General features: G+C 42.8%; 1 protein-coding gene across 3 annotated transcripts in view; it reads left to right on the plus strand.

Annotated features, from left to right (window-relative positions):
- Positions 1–16114, plus strand: part of FAM3D (FAM3 metabolism regulating signaling molecule D) — a 54307-nt gene extending 38193 nt beyond the window's left edge. For all 3 annotated transcript variants that reach the window (XM_074198865.1, XM_074198863.1, XM_074198864.1), the window contains 4 exons: positions 2885–2935; positions 8724–8808; positions 9516–9642; positions 12045–16114. In XM_074198865.1, coding sequence (XP_074054966.1) covers positions 2885–2935; positions 8724–8808; positions 9516–9642; positions 12045–12134 — 353 coding nt within the window. In that variant the 3' untranslated portion in view covers positions 12135–16114. The remainder of the gene's footprint in view (positions 1–2884; positions 2936–8723; positions 8809–9515; positions 9643–12044) is intronic.
- Positions 16115–18535: the final 2421 nt, after the last annotated feature.

Consider the following 18535-nt stretch of genomic DNA (forward strand, 5'->3'; position numbering starts at 1 on the left):
CACGCCTGTCCCTGGGCCTAGGTAACCTCCACAGGATGAGCAGCGTGAGCAGAAAAACAAATAACGCGTCCGGAGATGTAGGACTACAAGCAGTATGCTCATTCCCATAATATCACAAGGAATGCACTCCCTGGGAAAACTGGAGCAGTCTCACACACACACACACACACACACACACACACACGCACACGCACACACATGCACACACACGCACACACACATCCCCTCTCCTCCTGCAATGGGTGGGCCAGGCCTGTGAAAGCCTGGCCCCACCGCAGCTGAGGAGTGTTTGAGATTTGTAGAGGGTTCTCCTACTCGCCCAGCCCTTGGGGTCCGAGAGCCTCCTCGCCGGGCATCACCCTGCCACCTCCATCCCCCACCTCAAAGTTTCCACAAAATAACTGGAAACTTCCCAGCCTTGGGGTTCACCCATCCCCTCTCCAACATCGCCATCTAGTGGGATTCTGCAAGAATGACAGACTGCTCATATTGAGGGTGATCTGGTTAGCCCCCCATTCCTGTCTGCATTTCCCAGGACTGCAGGCTTAGAGTTGGGAGCAGGAGAAGAACATTCCAACCTCCCCTGCTCTTACTCCTGAAGAAAATGAGGTGCAGAGACAGGAAAGGGCTGGTGGGAAGCAGCAGGGCCACAAGGAAACCTTTGGCTCTATGTTCAATGTCTTTTTCTACTTATTCAGAAAGCATCTTTTAGCCCCCTGCTGCATGCCAGGCATTGTGCTGTGCATTGGTGAAAGGAAAGAAAGAAAAAGGAAGGAAGGAAGGAAGGAAGGAAGGAAGGAAGGAAGGAAGGAAGGAAGGAAGGAAGGAAGGAAGGAAGGAAGGAAGGAAGGAAGGAAGGAAGGAAACAAGGAAGGAAGGAAAGGAGGGAGAAAGGAAGGAAGGGAGGGAGGGAGGGAGGGAGGGAAGGAAGGAAGGAAGGAAGGAAGGAAGGAAGGAAGGAAGGAAGGAAGGAAGGAAGGAAGGAAGGAAGGAAGGAAGGAGGGAAGGAAGCATCTGCCAAAAAATGAAGCAAGAAAGAACAATTAAAGAGTGGGATAGGACCTTGCTCAAACTTAACCCAGATGATAAACACTGGATGTGAGATTTAAGCCCACCACTTCTTCCCTGTACCAAGAGGCCTCCCTCCACTCTCTGACTCCTATAACAAACTGTCCAGGAATAATGATAACTGATATTTGCATGGATCATTGAAGTCTCTAAAGACTCATTTGATCTTCTCAACAATCCTGTTAGCTAAGTAGTATTATTATCCTCATTTTCCAGATGAGGAACTGAGGCTCGGAGAGGATAACAGATTTGCTCAGGTTAATAACAGCAAATGTCTATGGTAGGTCTTCCTGACTTTATGTCCAACCTCTATCCATTAGATCCAACATTTACTACTTGTGTGACTTTTGGCAAGTGACTTAACCTCCATTAGCCTCAATTTCCTCATCTGTAAAATGAGGAGATAGGTGGTCTCTGAGAGCCCTGCTGGTTTCAGATCTATGGTTCCTAATACAATAGCAAGCCTATATTCACATCTGCAAAATTCCTTGAAAGGAAGAGGAAAAAGGTTGTGGGTGAGACCCCATCTAACTGGTCCTAAATCAAGAACCAGATACAGTGCCTTATTTTGGAGGAGAGAGAGAGAGAGAGAGAGAGAGAGAGAGAGAGAGAGAGAGAGAGAGAGAGAGAGAGAGAGAGGAGAGAGAGAGAGAGAAGAGGAGGAGAAAGGCAGCTGCTCTGACTGAGAATTTGTTGTTCTTGTTATTGCTGCTACTGCTGCCACTGCTGCTGTTTGTCCTTCATTCTTAAATTGCACCTTTACCTGCTGGTACTCTACCCAAAGGAATGTAGGTTGTTTTTTTTTAAATCACTGAAGCTGACAAAGAAATCTTGGGGTTTACTGGCTAGATTTCTTTGTTTGAGCACCATGCCTTAAACCCAAATCATTCTGCCTCTCTAACAATGGGACTGAGAATCTAACAAAGAAGGCAAGAACCAAACACAGCCTCCTAGCTGGGAACCAGAGAGAAATAAATGGGGAAGGTGGGAGGGAGGGAGGGAGGGAGGGAGGGAGGGAGGGAGAGAGAGAGAGAGAGAGAGAGAGAGAGAGAGAGAGAGAGAGAGAGAGAGAGAGAGAGAGAGAGAGAACCCAGAGGACCAAGACCCGGAGACCAGAAGCCAGAGATCAAGACCAAAGACTGAGGAGAGGGGAAGAAAGGGAAAGAGAAAAAAAAAGAGACTTAGAGAAAAGAAGTGAAAGGAGCTGGAGAGAAGCAGATAAGAGATGAGGAGGGAACCAACATTATTCCTGCTCTTTCTAGTCTCATCAGGACACAGTTCTTTGTCTTTGGAGTCAGAGGATCTGAGCTGAATCCTGACTCTTAGACTTCAGCATATGTGGGTCTCTGGACAAGTTACTGCCTCTCCCTGGGCATCCATAACACAAGAGGATGGGACTGGATGGGCTCTGATCTAGGATCCCATGAGCCCATGACTCTCCCTCTTGCTTGGCTACCTCAAACTGTGGCATTCAGGGCCATGTTGGAGGGGGCAGGGTGCTTTAGAAGAACAGGGTGGTCCCTTATAATTGAGAAGTCCAGTCACAGGAAGCTAACCCCCTCCCTCTAGACACAAAGAACTTTGCTGTCCCTTTTCCAAGACCAGTTCTTCTGCATGGGGCCGGGATGCAGGTGGGGACACATAGGATGGATGGATGACTCCACTGGAGGTAGCCAGGAGGTCCCACCTAAAGAGGCCAGTTGCGTTTCCTATCTGTCCACCTTTTTTGAGAGAAATGGTTTTCACTGATGTCATAGCTAGACAAACCCCAAGTGGGAGGAGGTAATAATGCTTGTGTTTTCATTTCTATCCATAGGAAAAACAGGAATTCTCAAGACACACAAAACCTTTGATATGTTCTCAGGAGGTAAGAATTCACTTTCATACAGAAATTCACATTTTCCCAAAGACTGTCTGGTTTGATCTAGGCCAGTGATGTGGGGAATAATACATTGGAACTGTGATAGCTGCTGTTTCTAGATCATTTTCTAGCTTGCGATATACTTCTTAAATGTCATTTCACTGGAGACTCCCAACAACCTTGGGAGGTAAGTATTCAAGGATTATTCCCTTTTACAAATGAAGAAACCAAAGCTTTGGGGTTAAGTGGCAAACCCAGGATCACTCAGCTAATAAATTTGATATTTTGTGGGATTTGGATGCAGATCTTCATGACTCTTAAGTTCAGAAATCTAACCACTGGGTTCCATTGCCAATTAGTGGAACAGAAATTATTTTTAATTTGCAAGAGAAGCCTTCCCCGTCCCCCTGCATGTTAGCACCTTCCCTCTGACATTAGCTCCAGTTTATCTAATCTGTCTATGTTTACTATGTTGTCTCAGTCATTAGACCGTGAATTCCTTAAGGACAGGGATACTTTTGCCTTTCTTTGTATCCCCAGAGCTTATTTAGCAAGCTTTAGCATGTAGTTGGTGCTTAATAAATGTTTATTGACTGATCTCCTGCTCAATCAGTTGGGAAGCTAAGACATGCATAGAAAGGCAACCATGGTCTAATAAGAGCGCTGATCTTGGGAGCCTGGAAGACCTGGCTTCCAAATCTTGTCTCTTACACTCACAAGTTGGGTGATACTGATAGCCAACCAATCAATAAACATTTATTAAATGCCTACTATGTGCCGGGCCTTGTGGCATTATTATAATTAGCACAGAAATGAGCATTTGCTAAATGCATTAGGGAAGCGGCAACAAAATGGTATGAAGGAAGCAAGATGGGAGAAGAGAGATCTTCCATGGATGGAGGAGGTTGGTCTAAATGAGGGTCTGATATGGGGGGGGGGGGGGGGTGGAAGGACATCAACACTCTAGTCATACCCAGTCTTTATTTCCCTGGGGGCACTGAGTGATTAATCAATTTGCCCAAGAAGACATAAGGTCAGGTTTTTTGGACTCCTCTCCACTATGACACATGGTGACAAAGCAAAATGTCCAGGCACTCAAAAGCATTATTCCTTGAGAATGAATGAATGAAAGGGCATTTATTAATCATTTACTGTATTAGCACTGTGCTATAACTAGAAAAGGCCAGAGAGTCCCTACTCTCAAGGTGCTAAAGGAAAAATCAGCTGCAGGGCAGATGGAAGGTCCCCACATGGCTTTCTATGGTTTGCTTTGTAGATTGTCTTCCCCATTAGACTGTCCTCCTTGGAGACATAGAATATCTTTTCCTCCTTGGATCCCCAGAGCTCATTACAGTGTCTGGTACATATTGATTGGCTGAAAGTTCCAGGGACCTCTGGGCAGAGAGACAGAGAAGAAGGTCATCAGAAGAAATGACGTTGTTGCCTAGAATTAGGCTGTCTCCAAAGTACTGTCCTTAGTTCTTTCTATCAGAACATTATATTAAGTTCACATCGCAACATTTGAAACTTACCCCTCCCTATATTGGAGCAAAAGACCTCCTTTCTTAATGACAGTTCTCCCAAAGAGGGAGAAATTTAGAACTCTGAGGTCTCTCTTGCGCCCTGAACCCATCTGTGGGTCCAATTTCTATTGGCTTCATCTTTCAGTTTGTCAGATTAAAGACATCAATCCAATCTGGCCTCTTCCTGGCTCCTCAGCCTGCCCATTTGTATCTGATATAATTCAACCTAATACTTATTAAACACTTACTAATGCCAGAGAATCAAATATTAAAAAAACAAAAACCCTGGCCCTGCTCACAAGGACTTTCCTATTGGGAAGAAGCAGCACATTAAACATAAAAGCACCTCCACAATCACTGAAGTAAGCACTGAGCATAACAACAAAGGAAGGAAGAGGAAGGTATTTACAGACAGCCGCCTCTCTATGAATGGAGAGGATCTGGATTCAAGGCTTGCTTTGACACATTCAGTGACTTCTGGCAAGATAGTTAATTTCCCAATATATGGACCAGCTCTTTAAGACAAGCTGCCAAATAAGCTTGGTGGAAGAAGTCTCCTAGCTAATAGTTCCCTATGTCAATAAAATCATAGATTCAGTTTTTTTAGAAAGCAAAGATTACCTGGAGAAGATTATATTCAGAAATGGAGATATATATTTAAAAAAAAACACTAAAGGTCAAGAAAGCTTCCTATAGAAGTTGACAAGGCTATAATAAACTATTAGACATCAAACTCCCTCATTCTGGCAGATGGATTTTCTGGGTAGCTGGGTAGCTGGGTATCCTCTCTTTCTTTGCCTCTTTTTCCATCATTCCATTAATAAATACAAGTTGAATTGTTGCTTTGATGGAGAGAGAAGCATAGGGCTATAGGTGCTTGTAGGAATGGCGTTTGTGACTGCGGCGTGGTCCATCGGTAAGATGGCTGCCAGAAATAAGAAAGTGCGTCCCAGCCAAGAGAACATGGTTGGCAATCGAAAGCGCCTAGCCTTCCATCTGTTAAGGCAGAAAGGTTTCTTCCCCTCCAAGCTGCTGAACTTGGCTTTGACTCTCCCAGCATCCTTCACATTCTGCATTCCCAGGTTGGCCTGGAGTTGAGGGAGAGGAGGTAGGAGGGAGCATTATGCTGCTCCCAAGGGCTGAAGAGCAACATTAATTAACCTTAGCTGGCTCCCTTCATGGGCTGTACTCAAGTTTTGCAGAACAAACACAGTCCATTGATCCTGGGGAAGAGTTCCCTGTGGACAGGAACAAAACAGTGCTGCCTGCCAAAGTTTCTTTTTCTTGCTCGTCTCTTACAAAAAAATGGCCCTGCTCTTGTTCCTCATAGGAGGGCCTGGGCACCCCCAGGAAGGACTTGTGTTATCCTTTGGACTCACCCTTTCCATCCTGGCCACCTCTGACCATTTTCAGGGGAGGAGTTCCCTTAATACAGAGAACAAACATCACTTTGTAAAGTCTGTGGACCCAGAATGATGAACCTTTTAATGTGATAACGAAGCAACTTCTGATCTGCCTGCTATGAAATTTAAGAAGACAAAATATAATAATGAACTAACATGTAGACAGCTCCTTAAGGTTTGCATGGTGCTTCATGTATGTTACCTCATTTGGCCAATGAAAGGTAGAAATGTTCATCAACGGACCATTTTTAGAAAGCCTTCAAGACCTCTAGAGTTTTCTTGATTTGGAGTCCAAGGATCTGACACTAACACTAACACTAACACTACCACCACCACACCACCACTACTACTACTACTACTACTACTACCACTACTACTACTACTACTACTACTACTACTACTACTACTATATCTATAATTTTGAGGGGGAAATGTCTCTGGGACTCAGTTTTCTCATCTGTAAAATAAGGAAGTTGGACTCCAAAACAGCATCCTAAGATCCCGTAGCAATTCTCTATAAATTAAAGATTCATTGGTTCTCCCTTGCTACCAGCCCCTTGTGACCAGATAAACTAGGTCCAACACATCTGGAAAAGTGCCCAGCTATCCTCCAGGAAGGTGTGAACTCCGAGGGAAGAAAACTTTTCACTCCAAATAGTTGGCTCTAGCATCAGAGGATTTATGTTCAAATCCTGACTTCTTATTGAACAAAATGGACTCTGAGGTTCCTTTCAAGGATTAGAGATTTGACTGTTCTCCCTTTAGATGACTGACCAACAAGGAAGCAGTGGTTGGATGGGAGAGTTGGGGATGAAATGTTTTAATATATAAATTTTTTAATTAATTGTACCTGATAGGAAAGCTATAAAGGGGTTGTGATCTTTTTTTAAAAAGTGCCTCCTTCTCCCAGAGTCAGAAGAAAATTGTTTTCAGAGTAGAACAATATTTGCTTTTGTATATACATATCTATTTGGAAACCACTTAAACTCTTTGGGCCTCAGTTTCCTCAGCTGAAAAGATTATTCTGAAAAGATCTATAGGCTTTACCTGTCAGTTGGTCAATAACATTTATTGTTATGCTTCAGACCTGGTGTTAGGCACTGGACTGCAAGGGGTCTATGATCCAAAAGAGGTCAATAAACTGCAAATCAGAAACCAACGTGCATTAGTGAAGAGTATTTCCTCACTGGAAATTGCTATGCCAATGAAATCCAAGTTCAGACCCTCCCTCGCCAAATAAAACAAAAATAAATGTACCTAGTCCTATCTTTTGTCCTGAGACTATAAAACAACATAATTCCCTCCCTCTTGGAGCTTAAAATCTAACAGTGAGATGGGGAAAACAATGGTTTGTGCAACTAATTCAATTCAATTCAACACCACTGTATCAGGTGCTTGCGATTGAGAGATTTTTAAAGTATCAAGGATATGTCCATGAACTCCAGATTTATCCTTCATTTAATTACACCACATTGATTTTGAGCAGTATTTGAAAAATAATGAATTTTGAATTCCTGCCCTCAATGGGCTTACATTCTCCTTAGTTGGGGGGAGGTGGTGAATAGACCAAGTAAGTCACTACCATTTCAAAGTGGTTTCAAGAGGCAAGAGTAAGAGAAAGCAGAATGGGATCATCCCCGGGGCTCTAAGGAAATGGGGCCGCTCTGAGCAGAGGGCATCCAGGCAGGTTGCACCTGAATGGGGGTCTGCAGGAAGAGGATGAACATTCATTCTAAGAATCAGACCAATACAAAAGATGCTTCCGTTTTAAAAAATGGCAGCTGTCATGGTGTGGGGGTGACCTGCTGCTGTCAGCCAGGGCCATCGATAAGGAAGCAAGGGGAAGGTCCCCAAACCTCCTTGGAAAAGATGAGTTTGGAGACTTTGATCATGATGGCTGCCAGTTACAGTTGCTGTGGCTTCTCCCCCTTCATGGAGGAAAGGGAGACTGGAACAAGGTAGCGAAATGTCCTGAAAGACCACAAACTTGATAAATAGAGTTCTGGAAGAGGAAGAATGATGAATCGGGGTCCAAGGCCCTCTAAGGTCCCTTACATCTCTAAGGGTCCATGATCCTACAGCCCCTCTTCTGCCCAGAGCTAGGGGAGAGCCCTGTGGTGTGACTTATCCTATTTATAAATATATATATATATATTATTATAATTCAATAATACTAAGGCACACGCTCAAGAGAATGGCCCTAGGGAGACAGGGCTTCCAGAGACATTAATGAGCAAAGCCCGATGGAGGACCATTCTCTTCTTCCTCCTTAGGAGACCTGGGAAGGTTCAGGAAAGGCTTCCTAGAAGAACCATCAGTCTCAAGTGGGAAGGAGACTTTAGAGGTTATCTAGTCTAACCCACCCTCCATTTAGCAAATGAAGAAACTGAGGTCCAAGGTCACCCTGACAAGTAAATCCTAGAGTCAGGATTTTATTTTTTTATTTTTATTTAAAGTAATGGGGTTAAGTGACTTGCCCAAGGTCACACAGCAAGGTAAGTGTCTGAGGTCGAACTTGAACTTAGGTCCCCCTAACTCTGGGGCCGGTGCTCTATCCACTGTGCCACCTAGCTGCCCCCTTAGAGTCAGGATTTTAACCTGGATCATCTGATCCAATGCTCTTTGTACTATCCCCAGCCTGTTTGGTTTGCTTAGTAAACTAGGGAAAGAAATGAAGAGGTCCATGCCAGAAGACTGTTGTGAGGGAAACAAAAACAGGTTGCTTTCCTTCATAAGACCCTAGAATGGAAAGTTGCAGATTTTTCTGCCAGTTAAGGGTAGAGAGAAGAATTCCCAGAGATAGGGAAGGAATGTGTGTCTAACTTCTAGCTTGATGTGTGTTTGTGTGTGTGTGTTTTCCTCCAACAGACATTAACCTTTTAATGGAATTTCTAAAAGAAATTCCAGAGAGCGCCCTGGTACTGGTGGCATCATTTGATGACCCGGCCACAAAGTAAGTACAGAATCACTCAGTATCCCACTAGATTATCCTTTCCAAAATGGGTCCTCCTTTTGAGTCCTCCTTGGTTCCCCTTTGGGGCTGTGCCCATAAAGCATACTGCTTTGCTGCTTCCTCCCCTTCTTTTCTTTTTCTTTTTTTGCAAGGCAATGGGGTTAAGTGACTTGCCCAAGGTCACACAATTGTCTGAGACTGGATTTGAAGTCAGATGCTCCTGACTCCAGGGCCAGTGCTCTATTTAGCTCCCTCCTTCCTTCCTTCCTTTTCCTTCCCCTTTCCTTCCTCTCCTTCCCTCCCTTCCCTTTCCCTACCTCCTTCTCTTTCTCTCCTGTTCCCTTCCTTGCCCTTCTCTCTCCTCCCCTCCCCTTGCTCCCTTCCCTTTTTCTCCTTTACCCTTTCCTCTCCTCCCTTTCCCTTCCCTACACTTTACCTCCCTTTCCCTTTTCTTCTTTTTCCTCTCCTCCCTTCCTCCCTGGCTCTCCCTTCTCCACCTTCCTTGAGTCTCAGACAAATCCTCAGGATCTATTTCTTATGACAGAGGGCAGGTGGTAACTATGCTTCATTGCAGGGACTGGGGAGGATTTTCAAGTGGAGAGGGGTTCTTGAGGCCATCCTTAGCACAGTTGTGTTCTATCTGGAGACACAGAATCACCTGTCCCAGGTGATGACGAGTTCTATTATATTCTCTTTCAACTTTTCAGACTAAACCCAGAAGCTCGAAAATTACTCTCTGACTTAGGAAGTGCTTATGCTGCAGAACTTGGTTTCCGTGACAGCTGGGTCTTCTTGGGTGCCAAAGACATCAAGGAAAAAAGTCCCTTTGAAGAGGTACCATCCCAAATAGTTTGTATGAGACTTCCTGGGAGGCAGGAGCTGCTAGAACAGACAAGCAGGATGGGGCAGAGGGAAGAACCCCTGGAGTCAGGGGTTCTTGGTTTAAATCCTACCCCTAAGCTTACAATCTGTGTGACCTTGGGCAAGACTCTTAACCATTCTGTGCCTCAATTTTCTCATCTGTAATATAAGGTGGCTGATTAGATGATCTTCAAGGTCCCTTCAAGTTTCATTTTTTGTAGCTCTGTGAACCTTAATAGTTAAATTACAAAGGAACCCAAAGTAGATGACCTGAATCTTGCATTTATACTGGATCCCCAAGAAGTTGTTTCAAATTCATATAGAAATAGATATATGAAGACATAAAAACCACAAATTAACATTATCTATGTTACATCATATTTTATAATTTTGCTGAAAACTTTCCACAGTACCTTCCAATTCAATCCAGTCAGGTTTGACACCTCTGATCAAGCGTTTTCATCTTAAAAACCTTGGATAAGGGATAGGTCATGAGAGAAAATAATGTGTAGTTAATGCCTGGAGCCAGGAGGAACAGTTGGGAAACTCAATGGAGACCTGTCTGCAGAACTGTTGCTTGTTACTTTAACCAACACCAGTCTCCTTATTCACGGGCAAGCATAGGAATATCAGTCAGATAATGAGCATTTATGAGACACCACATCTCAGACTTGTATGAAGTTTCAGACTGTGCAATGGCCTCTTTTAAAATAGAATTCAAGAGCGGCTAGGTGGTGCAGTAGATAGAGCACTGGCCCTGGAGTCAGGAGTACCTGAGTTCAAATCCGGCCTCAGACACCTAATAATTACCTAGCCATGTGGCCTTGGGCAAGCCACTTAACCCCATTGCCTTGAAAAATCAAAAAATAAAATAAAATAGAATTCAAACCTGCCTGTGAGCTTTAAACAAATTATGTTATTCAGTGACAGACCTAGGACTCACCCCTTAAATCATAGAAAGATGGTAACCCGGTGCATTGGTGGGGGTATTGCCGATTGAAGATTAATTGTTAAACAAACAAAAGAATAACATTCAAGAATTTAGACAGAAGCTTAGTAAATGAACTTCTTCCTTGATTTTTGCTCCTCACATTGGCCTCTTACCCCCCCTTCCCCAGTCCTCCACCAGAACTGGACTTTGGTATTGCCCTCTAAGGTCTAAGTTTCTGCCAGTCGCAAATGTATTTCTGAGTGAAATGTTAGAGATTTCTGGGTCAGCTCTCCAAATGCTGGCCTTCTCAATAGAAATCTTGTCTGTGGGCAATTTGGTCATTTCCATGAAATTGTTCCTCTGACTGGGGCTGACCTTACTTGGAAGTAAAGTAGGCAGTGCCTCTTTAATTAAGGGGTTCATCTTGGACCCTAAAATCTTTCCCACGGTAGAGCAGTATTAAATGTATATATTAAATTTTCCCTTTGACTGATAGCATTAAAGACTCCTGTTGAAATGGAAATCTATCATCTGGGAGGGGTGAATCACTCAGACATTAGCACCAAAGTGAATTAGTTTGTGGCTTAATCACAATCACTTAGCAAGACCCCCAAGGAGGGCGGATGAGAAAATGAGTCAGTTTTAATGGAGGGACCAGAGAATAATGAAGGGAGCAGGAGGGGCACTGGGAATTCAGAGTTTGATGGCAAAGGTGCTAGAAGAATGAGGTGCTAAAAATAATTAGAATTTATATAGCACACTAGGGGTTGTAAAGTGTTTTCATCTATTATCCCATTTGTTCTTCATAATAACCCTAGAAAGTAGGTATATAACCTTGATTTTACAGATGGGGAAACTGAGGCCAGGGGAGGAATTAAAGGAATTTGTCCAAAGTCATATAGTTAGTGATTGTCTCAGCTGGGGTTTGAACACTAATCTCCCCACTCCAGGTCCTGCCCTATTTGCTGTGCCCAATACCTACCAAGAAAATGTATGTGAAGGCATTTTCAAAAATAAATCAGGTTTTTTTTAACCTGTGTGACCTTGGCCAAGACACTGGCTCGCTGAGTCTACATTTCCTCCTCTATAAACCAAAAGGTTGAAATTCAGTGGCCTCTGAGGTACTTTCTGGCTCTGTCTATGATCCTAAGTTGAAGAAAAAATGTAAACAGCTTGTCATAAGCAGAATGGGCAGCAGATGGGGCAGTGGATAGAGCCCTGGGACTGCAATCAGGAAATCCTGAATTCAAATTTAGCTTCAGATATGAATTAGATGGATGTCCCTTCCTCAACTATAAAATGACAACCAAGGCTGCTACAGGGATAGAATGAGATGATATTTGTAAAATATAATTTGACACATAGCAGGTTCCATATAAATGCTAATAATTATTCAAATTTCCCTCAGATAGCATCACATCACAGTTTCTCCATCTCTTCACAGTACTTAAAGAACATTCCAGAGCAGAACAAATATGAGGGCTGGCCAGAAGCACTGAAGATAGAGGGCTGCGTCCCCCGCAAGATGATATAGGGCCATCATGAGAGCTCAGGGTCTCCAGACAAAGTCTCCTTCCTCAAGAAGCTATGGGCTGCCTCAAAGAAGAAACCAGGTATGGGGCAGCCAGAGGATGCAAGCCCCCTAGCTTGGAAGATCAGGGGAGAATAAAAACAACCATGTTGAAAAGATTTTTCTAGTTGATAATCAGAAGCATCTCAGATGCTTTTCCCCCTGCCTCAATGATACCAACCATTGTTCAGGGTCTCAAGCCTCACCCCTCTGTGAGAGGAATTAGAAACTGAAACACATTCATGATTCTGGTGCCTACTGAAGTTTCCATTGGACAGGAGGCTTGTTGTCTTCAAATCAAATAGGACTGGTGCAAAATTCAATTCTATTTTATTAGAAATGTGACTTCGTACCACTTGTATAATCCTGTGTCTTGTCTTCTTTGGGGGGGGGGGGTGAGAATACTTTTGGACAGATGTCTTTGGTTTTCATTTTTTCTAGGCCTAGAGTTTACTCAAAGTGACTGAAAAATCTTGATCTGAATCATTCATTTGTACAGGACTGTCATTAGCCCATTTTTTGGATGGGTACAGAGCTAGGAACTCTCCTGCCTGTTTTGTTTTGTGTTTGGTAACTTTTTGTTTGTTTGTGACCAGATGTCTCCATCTTGCCCAGTTGGACCCAGTTGGGTCCAGTTGGCCCATCCCATGATACATCAAAGTGTAGATTTGACCTGCCATAGTTCATTCCTTATGAAGCCCCTATCTAGGCCTCACCATATTAGTGCCAGACTAGTTCGGCCTTACTGTACCTCAAAACGCCTGAAAGTTCAAGGAATCCACTTATCTTAGCCTTCCACAGTGGCAGGGCCCACAGGAATATTCTTAGCCAACACCAAGCACATAAGGATTTACAAGCCTGTTCACCCTAACCAAAAAATCAAAGATTTTCACACTCCTCTCTTTTCCTTCCTTTTTCTCTGCATTTCTCATTCTTTGTTTTGAGGCAGAGTTATAATAGAGAGAAGTCAAGACCTTTTCCCTACTTGCCATGACTCTGAAGTACTCTAGGGAAGCCTCAATGGCCCAATGTAGAGGACAAATCTGAAGAGATGAATTCCATGGAAAGAAGGAATAAATGAATAAAATTAAAATGATTGTTTTTTATCATTTACTAGATGCTAAGCAAGTAAATAGAAATACAAAAAGTGAGACAAGCATAATATTATAGAGATAGTTGGGACCTTAGACATCATGAAGTCCAACTTCATTTTACAGATGAGGAAACTAAAATCTAAGGAGGAGTGAAGTAACTTTCCCAAGATCAAGTTAGGGATAGGCAGGTGAGAGGTGGAATTTGAATCCAACCCTGATCCCAAAGAGAGGAACATTTAAGGGAGCTGTAACTGTGGACACAAACTATTTGCAAATAAAGCTTTCCTTTTTTTGGATTCTTAAAAAGTATTTATTTCCCAAATATGATATGTCAAAGTACAAATGAAAGATTCGTTAGAACAACCTTCCTTATTAAATAGCCACTTTTATTTGTGACTTCACTTAAGTGTAATAGCTTTTTTTTAACAAAAGAAAGATTTTATTTATTTTGAATTTTACAATTTTTCCCCTTATCTTATTTCCCTCCTCCCACCCCCCACAGAAGGAAGTCTGTTAGTCTTTACATCGTTTCCATGGTATACATTGATCTAAGTTGAATGTGATGAGAGAGAAATCATATCCTTAAGGTAGAAAAATAAAGTATAAGAGATAGCAAAATGACATAAAAAGATAATGGGATTTTTTTAAAATTAAAGGTAATAGTCCCTGGTCTGTGTTCAAACTCCACAATTCTTTCTCTGGATGCAGATAGTATTCTCCATTGCTGACAGCCCCAAATTGTCCCTGATTGTGGCACTGATGGAATGAGCAAGTCTATTAAGATTGATCATCACCCCCAGCAAATAAAACTTTTCAACCTTGACCTCAGGTATCTCTTTTCCATTCAAATGTCAGTAATTGAATAAGATTTGATTCAGTTCAATAAGTATTTATTAAATGTTTGCTATGTACAAAGAGAGACAACCAGAAAGATTTGGGTTCAAGACTTGTCTCTGACCCCTCCTTGCTATGTGACCACAGGCTGGTTTTGCTTCTTGGGGCTCTAAGCAACTCTTTTAATACTTTTAAGTTGAAGAGAAGGTACCAACAAGCATCAGGAGGGGTTTTTCTCACCCAATAGTTCCCTACCCCACGGAAATCACCAGACCAGTCCCCATCTCCTGTTCCCATTTTCAAGACTCAGCTTCCTAAGGGAAAGGACACAATTTCAGCTGGACGGAGCACAGATTTATCCTTCCAGATCAAAAGCCACTAATGAATAATTCAACAAAAACAAATCTATATTTGCATTATGTGAGGCATTGTCCCTACCCTCAAGGAGCTTAGATTCCACTGAGGGAGAATACCACATCTGGTATGTTATGTTCAGAAGAATGATGAATTCAATACTTTTTTTTTAAAAGGGAGGGGGGAATGAAAAGCTTAAGAACCTGGAATCCATGCTGTTCCTGGCTTAAGTTTAGGTCTTGGGTACTCATAGCACCCTGCCTGTGGTTGTCTCTCTTCCTTCATTGTCACAGATACCTCTCTTCCCTTGAGCATTTACCATGCTGTTGGATTTGTCAGTTTGGGTTCGTGGGAATGACCACTGCAAGAATTCAGGGACCACTGACCAAGTCATCTACCATACTCAGTAGAATGCCTCTTTTGTAAACAAGTTCAGAAGCAAAAATCCACTTACCTTTAGGGAAATAGATGTAGCAGAGGTCCTCAGTCTCATCCATAGGAGAGTCCCCATCAGAGAGGAAATCCTACATTTTGGGCAGCACTTCAAGTAGTGGACAAATAGTGGAGAGTTAGATAAAAAAGACCACAAAGTCCAACATGGCTGCCCAATGGGTCAGGTCAGACTGTCCTCAGGCAATACCAGAAAAAGGACAAAAGGATGGAAAGGATCAACACTGGACCCAGAACAGAAGGACTCAATGACGCCATTTCCTTATTTGGTTGTGGGTTTGTTTGTTTATATCTTTGTTTATATGTTGGGGGAAGAGTATACTTTGAGATTCAAATTCTTGAGACTTGGATTTTCTCTCAGTAATGAGTCCAAGAGAATGTTCTCGGGGGAGCTTTATTATCTGGTTTGATGGGGAGAGAACCATGAAGAGAAATGATTTACAGCCTCTGCCTTTTATTTCCCAAACGTGAAAGAGAAATGTGTATTGTCAAGAACTCTACCTGGGAGGAAGAGATTATGTTCTGACAGAAACACAATTTTCTTTCTTTCATCTTCCCAATTCTGGAATGAACAGCATAAGTCAAGCTAAATGTCCTTATAGACATGATTATTTGAGGGAGAGGGCACCATCCACTGGAGGATCTGTATGAAAGAGGATCTCTGAGCCTCAGTTTCCTCAAGGGTAAACTGAGGATAACAATAGCAGCTGCCTCATAGAGTTGCTTTGAGGACCAAATAAGATGTCTATAATATATCTACTTACAGCTATATTAGAGTGCCTGGTCCATAGGTGTTGTGGTTCAGTCATGACTGACATGACAAGAACAGAAACTTCCCCTGCTTTCAAGGAGTCTGAGCTTCCGTGTTAATAGAGGGCAACAGCGCATATGAGAGTGGAGTATGCCACCAATGGGTACGTTGGACAGCTCCCCAGGTGACAGCTGGATCCATAAGGGAGTGAATTGACACAATAGTAATAGCAAAATTGATTTGTTTAAGGTTTCAGAAATGGGAATCTGGACTGCAGGAAATCAGGTAGGGTGGAGGAAGAGAATAAAGGGAAGCATGACTGGCACTGCCTATGATACTGAGGCGGGGAGACCCTCCCCAGGCCAGGGTTCAGTTCATTAACTGGTACAGATTTCACATTTAATCAGAGAAAGTTGTACATAATAGATTTGCAGTTTCCTGTGTAATCATCTTCTTTTCTTTTCTTACTGTTATAAAATTTTGTGTTTAAATTCTTAGGTTTGAAATGAAATAAATTTTAAAAGAAAAAAATAGATGTTTATTGATTGATGGATGATCAATCAGCAGACTCAGACTGGGAATTTTGGATCTGAAAAGATTATGGTCTGTCTAGCAAGCCCAAGCCCTACTGTGGGAAGATGGTCAGGCCACCTGCCCACTAAAAGTATTTGCCACAGTAAGGGGGTATGAAGGGAAGGCCAAATAGAGCCACTTAAATACCAACAGGTATGGTGCCTCAACCTAGCCTGTCTGTGCATTCACCAGAGTTCCATTCCCTAGAGGAAAATAGATAGAGAAAGTGAAGAAGTCTTCCAAGAAATTGTCATTTAAGGTCCGATCAGTAGGTGGAGTCCAAGATCAAGTGGGAAGAGAATGGACAGTGAAACAAACTCAATTGGGAAGAGAATGGACAGTGAAACAAACTCCAGTTTGAATATTCTGGTTAACCGAGAGCAAAAACCTATCCTTGCTGGTCAAACCATGTTTGATGTAACTACATATTCCTTTGATGATTACTCTGTTGGGAGCAAGGACACCTGGGTCCCTTATCTCAGCTCTCCTACTGAATAGCTATAGGTCTCTGGGTAAGCAAGGATGCCTCTCGGGCAAGTACCTTTACCTTTGTCCAATGAGGGAACCAGATTAAGGCACGGTCCCCAGCAACACCAGATGATTACCTATCTCTTTCCCCTCAACCCCACCTCTCTTCCAGACTTCTCTATCTCTGTTGAAAGCACCCCCATTCTTCCAGTCACCCCGATTCCTCAATATCTGTTGCCATACATATCTATGCTAAATCTTGCTGGTGACCCCGAGCTCTTACTGATGAGTTCTTAACCTTTTCTTTTCTGGAACCAAGCCGCCATGCTTCTTCAAGATTGTTTCCTAACCAACCACCCCATGCCCTCTCCTCTGCCTTTGCCCCCTGCCATTTTTAGGTGGTTTCCCCATCAGAATCTAAATTCCTTGAGAAAGTAGATATTATCATGCTTTTACATTTGCATCCCCCCAACACTTAGCACCTATCTGGGACACAGTTAGATGTTAATAAATGCTCTTTCATTATCTCACTCATGCTTTCATCCTTCATGAACCTGCCCATAGCCACCACCTTAGCTCAGGCCCTTATCATCTCTTAACTTGACTATTTCAATGGTTTCCTCATTGGTCTCCTTACTTCAAACTCTCCCACTCCAGCCTTCCCTCCACCATCAGCTGCCCAATGATTTTCCTTAAGGAGGGATTTGATCAACTCATGGCCACTTAATCATTTCCAGTGATTCCTTCTTGGCCCTAGAATAAAATGGACTTCACAACCTGGCTTCAAACTGGCTTTTTCACAATCTATGGTCCATTCAAAATAGTCTTTACTATATAGAGCTCTATCTCCCATTTCTGTGTCTTTACCTTGCCCCACCTTTCCATTTCCTCCCCTCTTTCCATAAACTGCCAGTACCACCCCCCCTTAAACTCCCTGGTGTTTATTCTATCTACACTGTAGCTTCTGTATATATGTGCATGTAGACTCCCCAACATAAAAACATGGAGTCTCCACTGAGATCTCTTCTTATTTATGGCCATCCCATTTCCTTTCTGGCCTTCCTGTAGCTGGTTTCTCTTGCCCTTCCTACTCCATCCCTTGGTCCCTCAAGGGTAGGGCATTTCAAAGTGAGTTAGTTTAATCAATAATCTCATTATTAATAGAGAGGGGAGAGAAAGGAGCTATAGGAGGTCCTCAGAGACCTTCTCAGAGACCCCAGGCCACACCCATGCATTTTCAAAAGAGTCTCCAGAAAACAACAAATCACCCAAGCCAAACTCCTTCATTACAAGATTCCAAAACCTCAATTATAAAATAAGGGGGTTAGGCAAGGCAAATCCTAAGGTCCTTTCCCCTCTGGAATTCTGCATCTCTATACAATACATTACCTTAACATATAATCTGAAACTGCTAAAGTCAAATAAAACCTCTCTGGCACAGTTTAAAGTGTAAATTTGGTTCAAATGGGAAAAGACATTGATAAGACAGAGAGGCATAGAGAAGCAGGGGGGAGACAGACAGATCGCCACAAAGACATAGGTGGAAGAGAGAGAAAAAGAGAGGAGAGAAGGGAAGTGAGAAGAGAAAGAATAGAGGAGAGGAAGGAATGAGAGGGGGGAGAGAGAGAGAGAAAAGGAAAGGAGAGAGAGAAAGGAGAGAAACAAAGAGAGAGAGAGAGAGCACACTACAGAAACATGAGTTACCAGGGTCATCATTATTTTTATGCCAATGAAGAACAAAGAGTTGTTCAGGAGGTTAAGTTAGGAGATAAGCCATAACTCAAATCTGGACTCCAAATCCTGGGGTCTTCATGGTTCTCACTTCCCATTCAGTCATCCAA

This window comes from Macrotis lagotis, chromosome 8 (genome assembly GCF_037893015.1).
Source record: "Macrotis lagotis isolate mMagLag1 chromosome 8, bilby.v1.9.chrom.fasta, whole genome shotgun sequence".
Classification (NCBI taxonomy): Eukaryota; Metazoa; Chordata; class Mammalia; order Peramelemorphia; family Peramelidae; genus Macrotis; species Macrotis lagotis.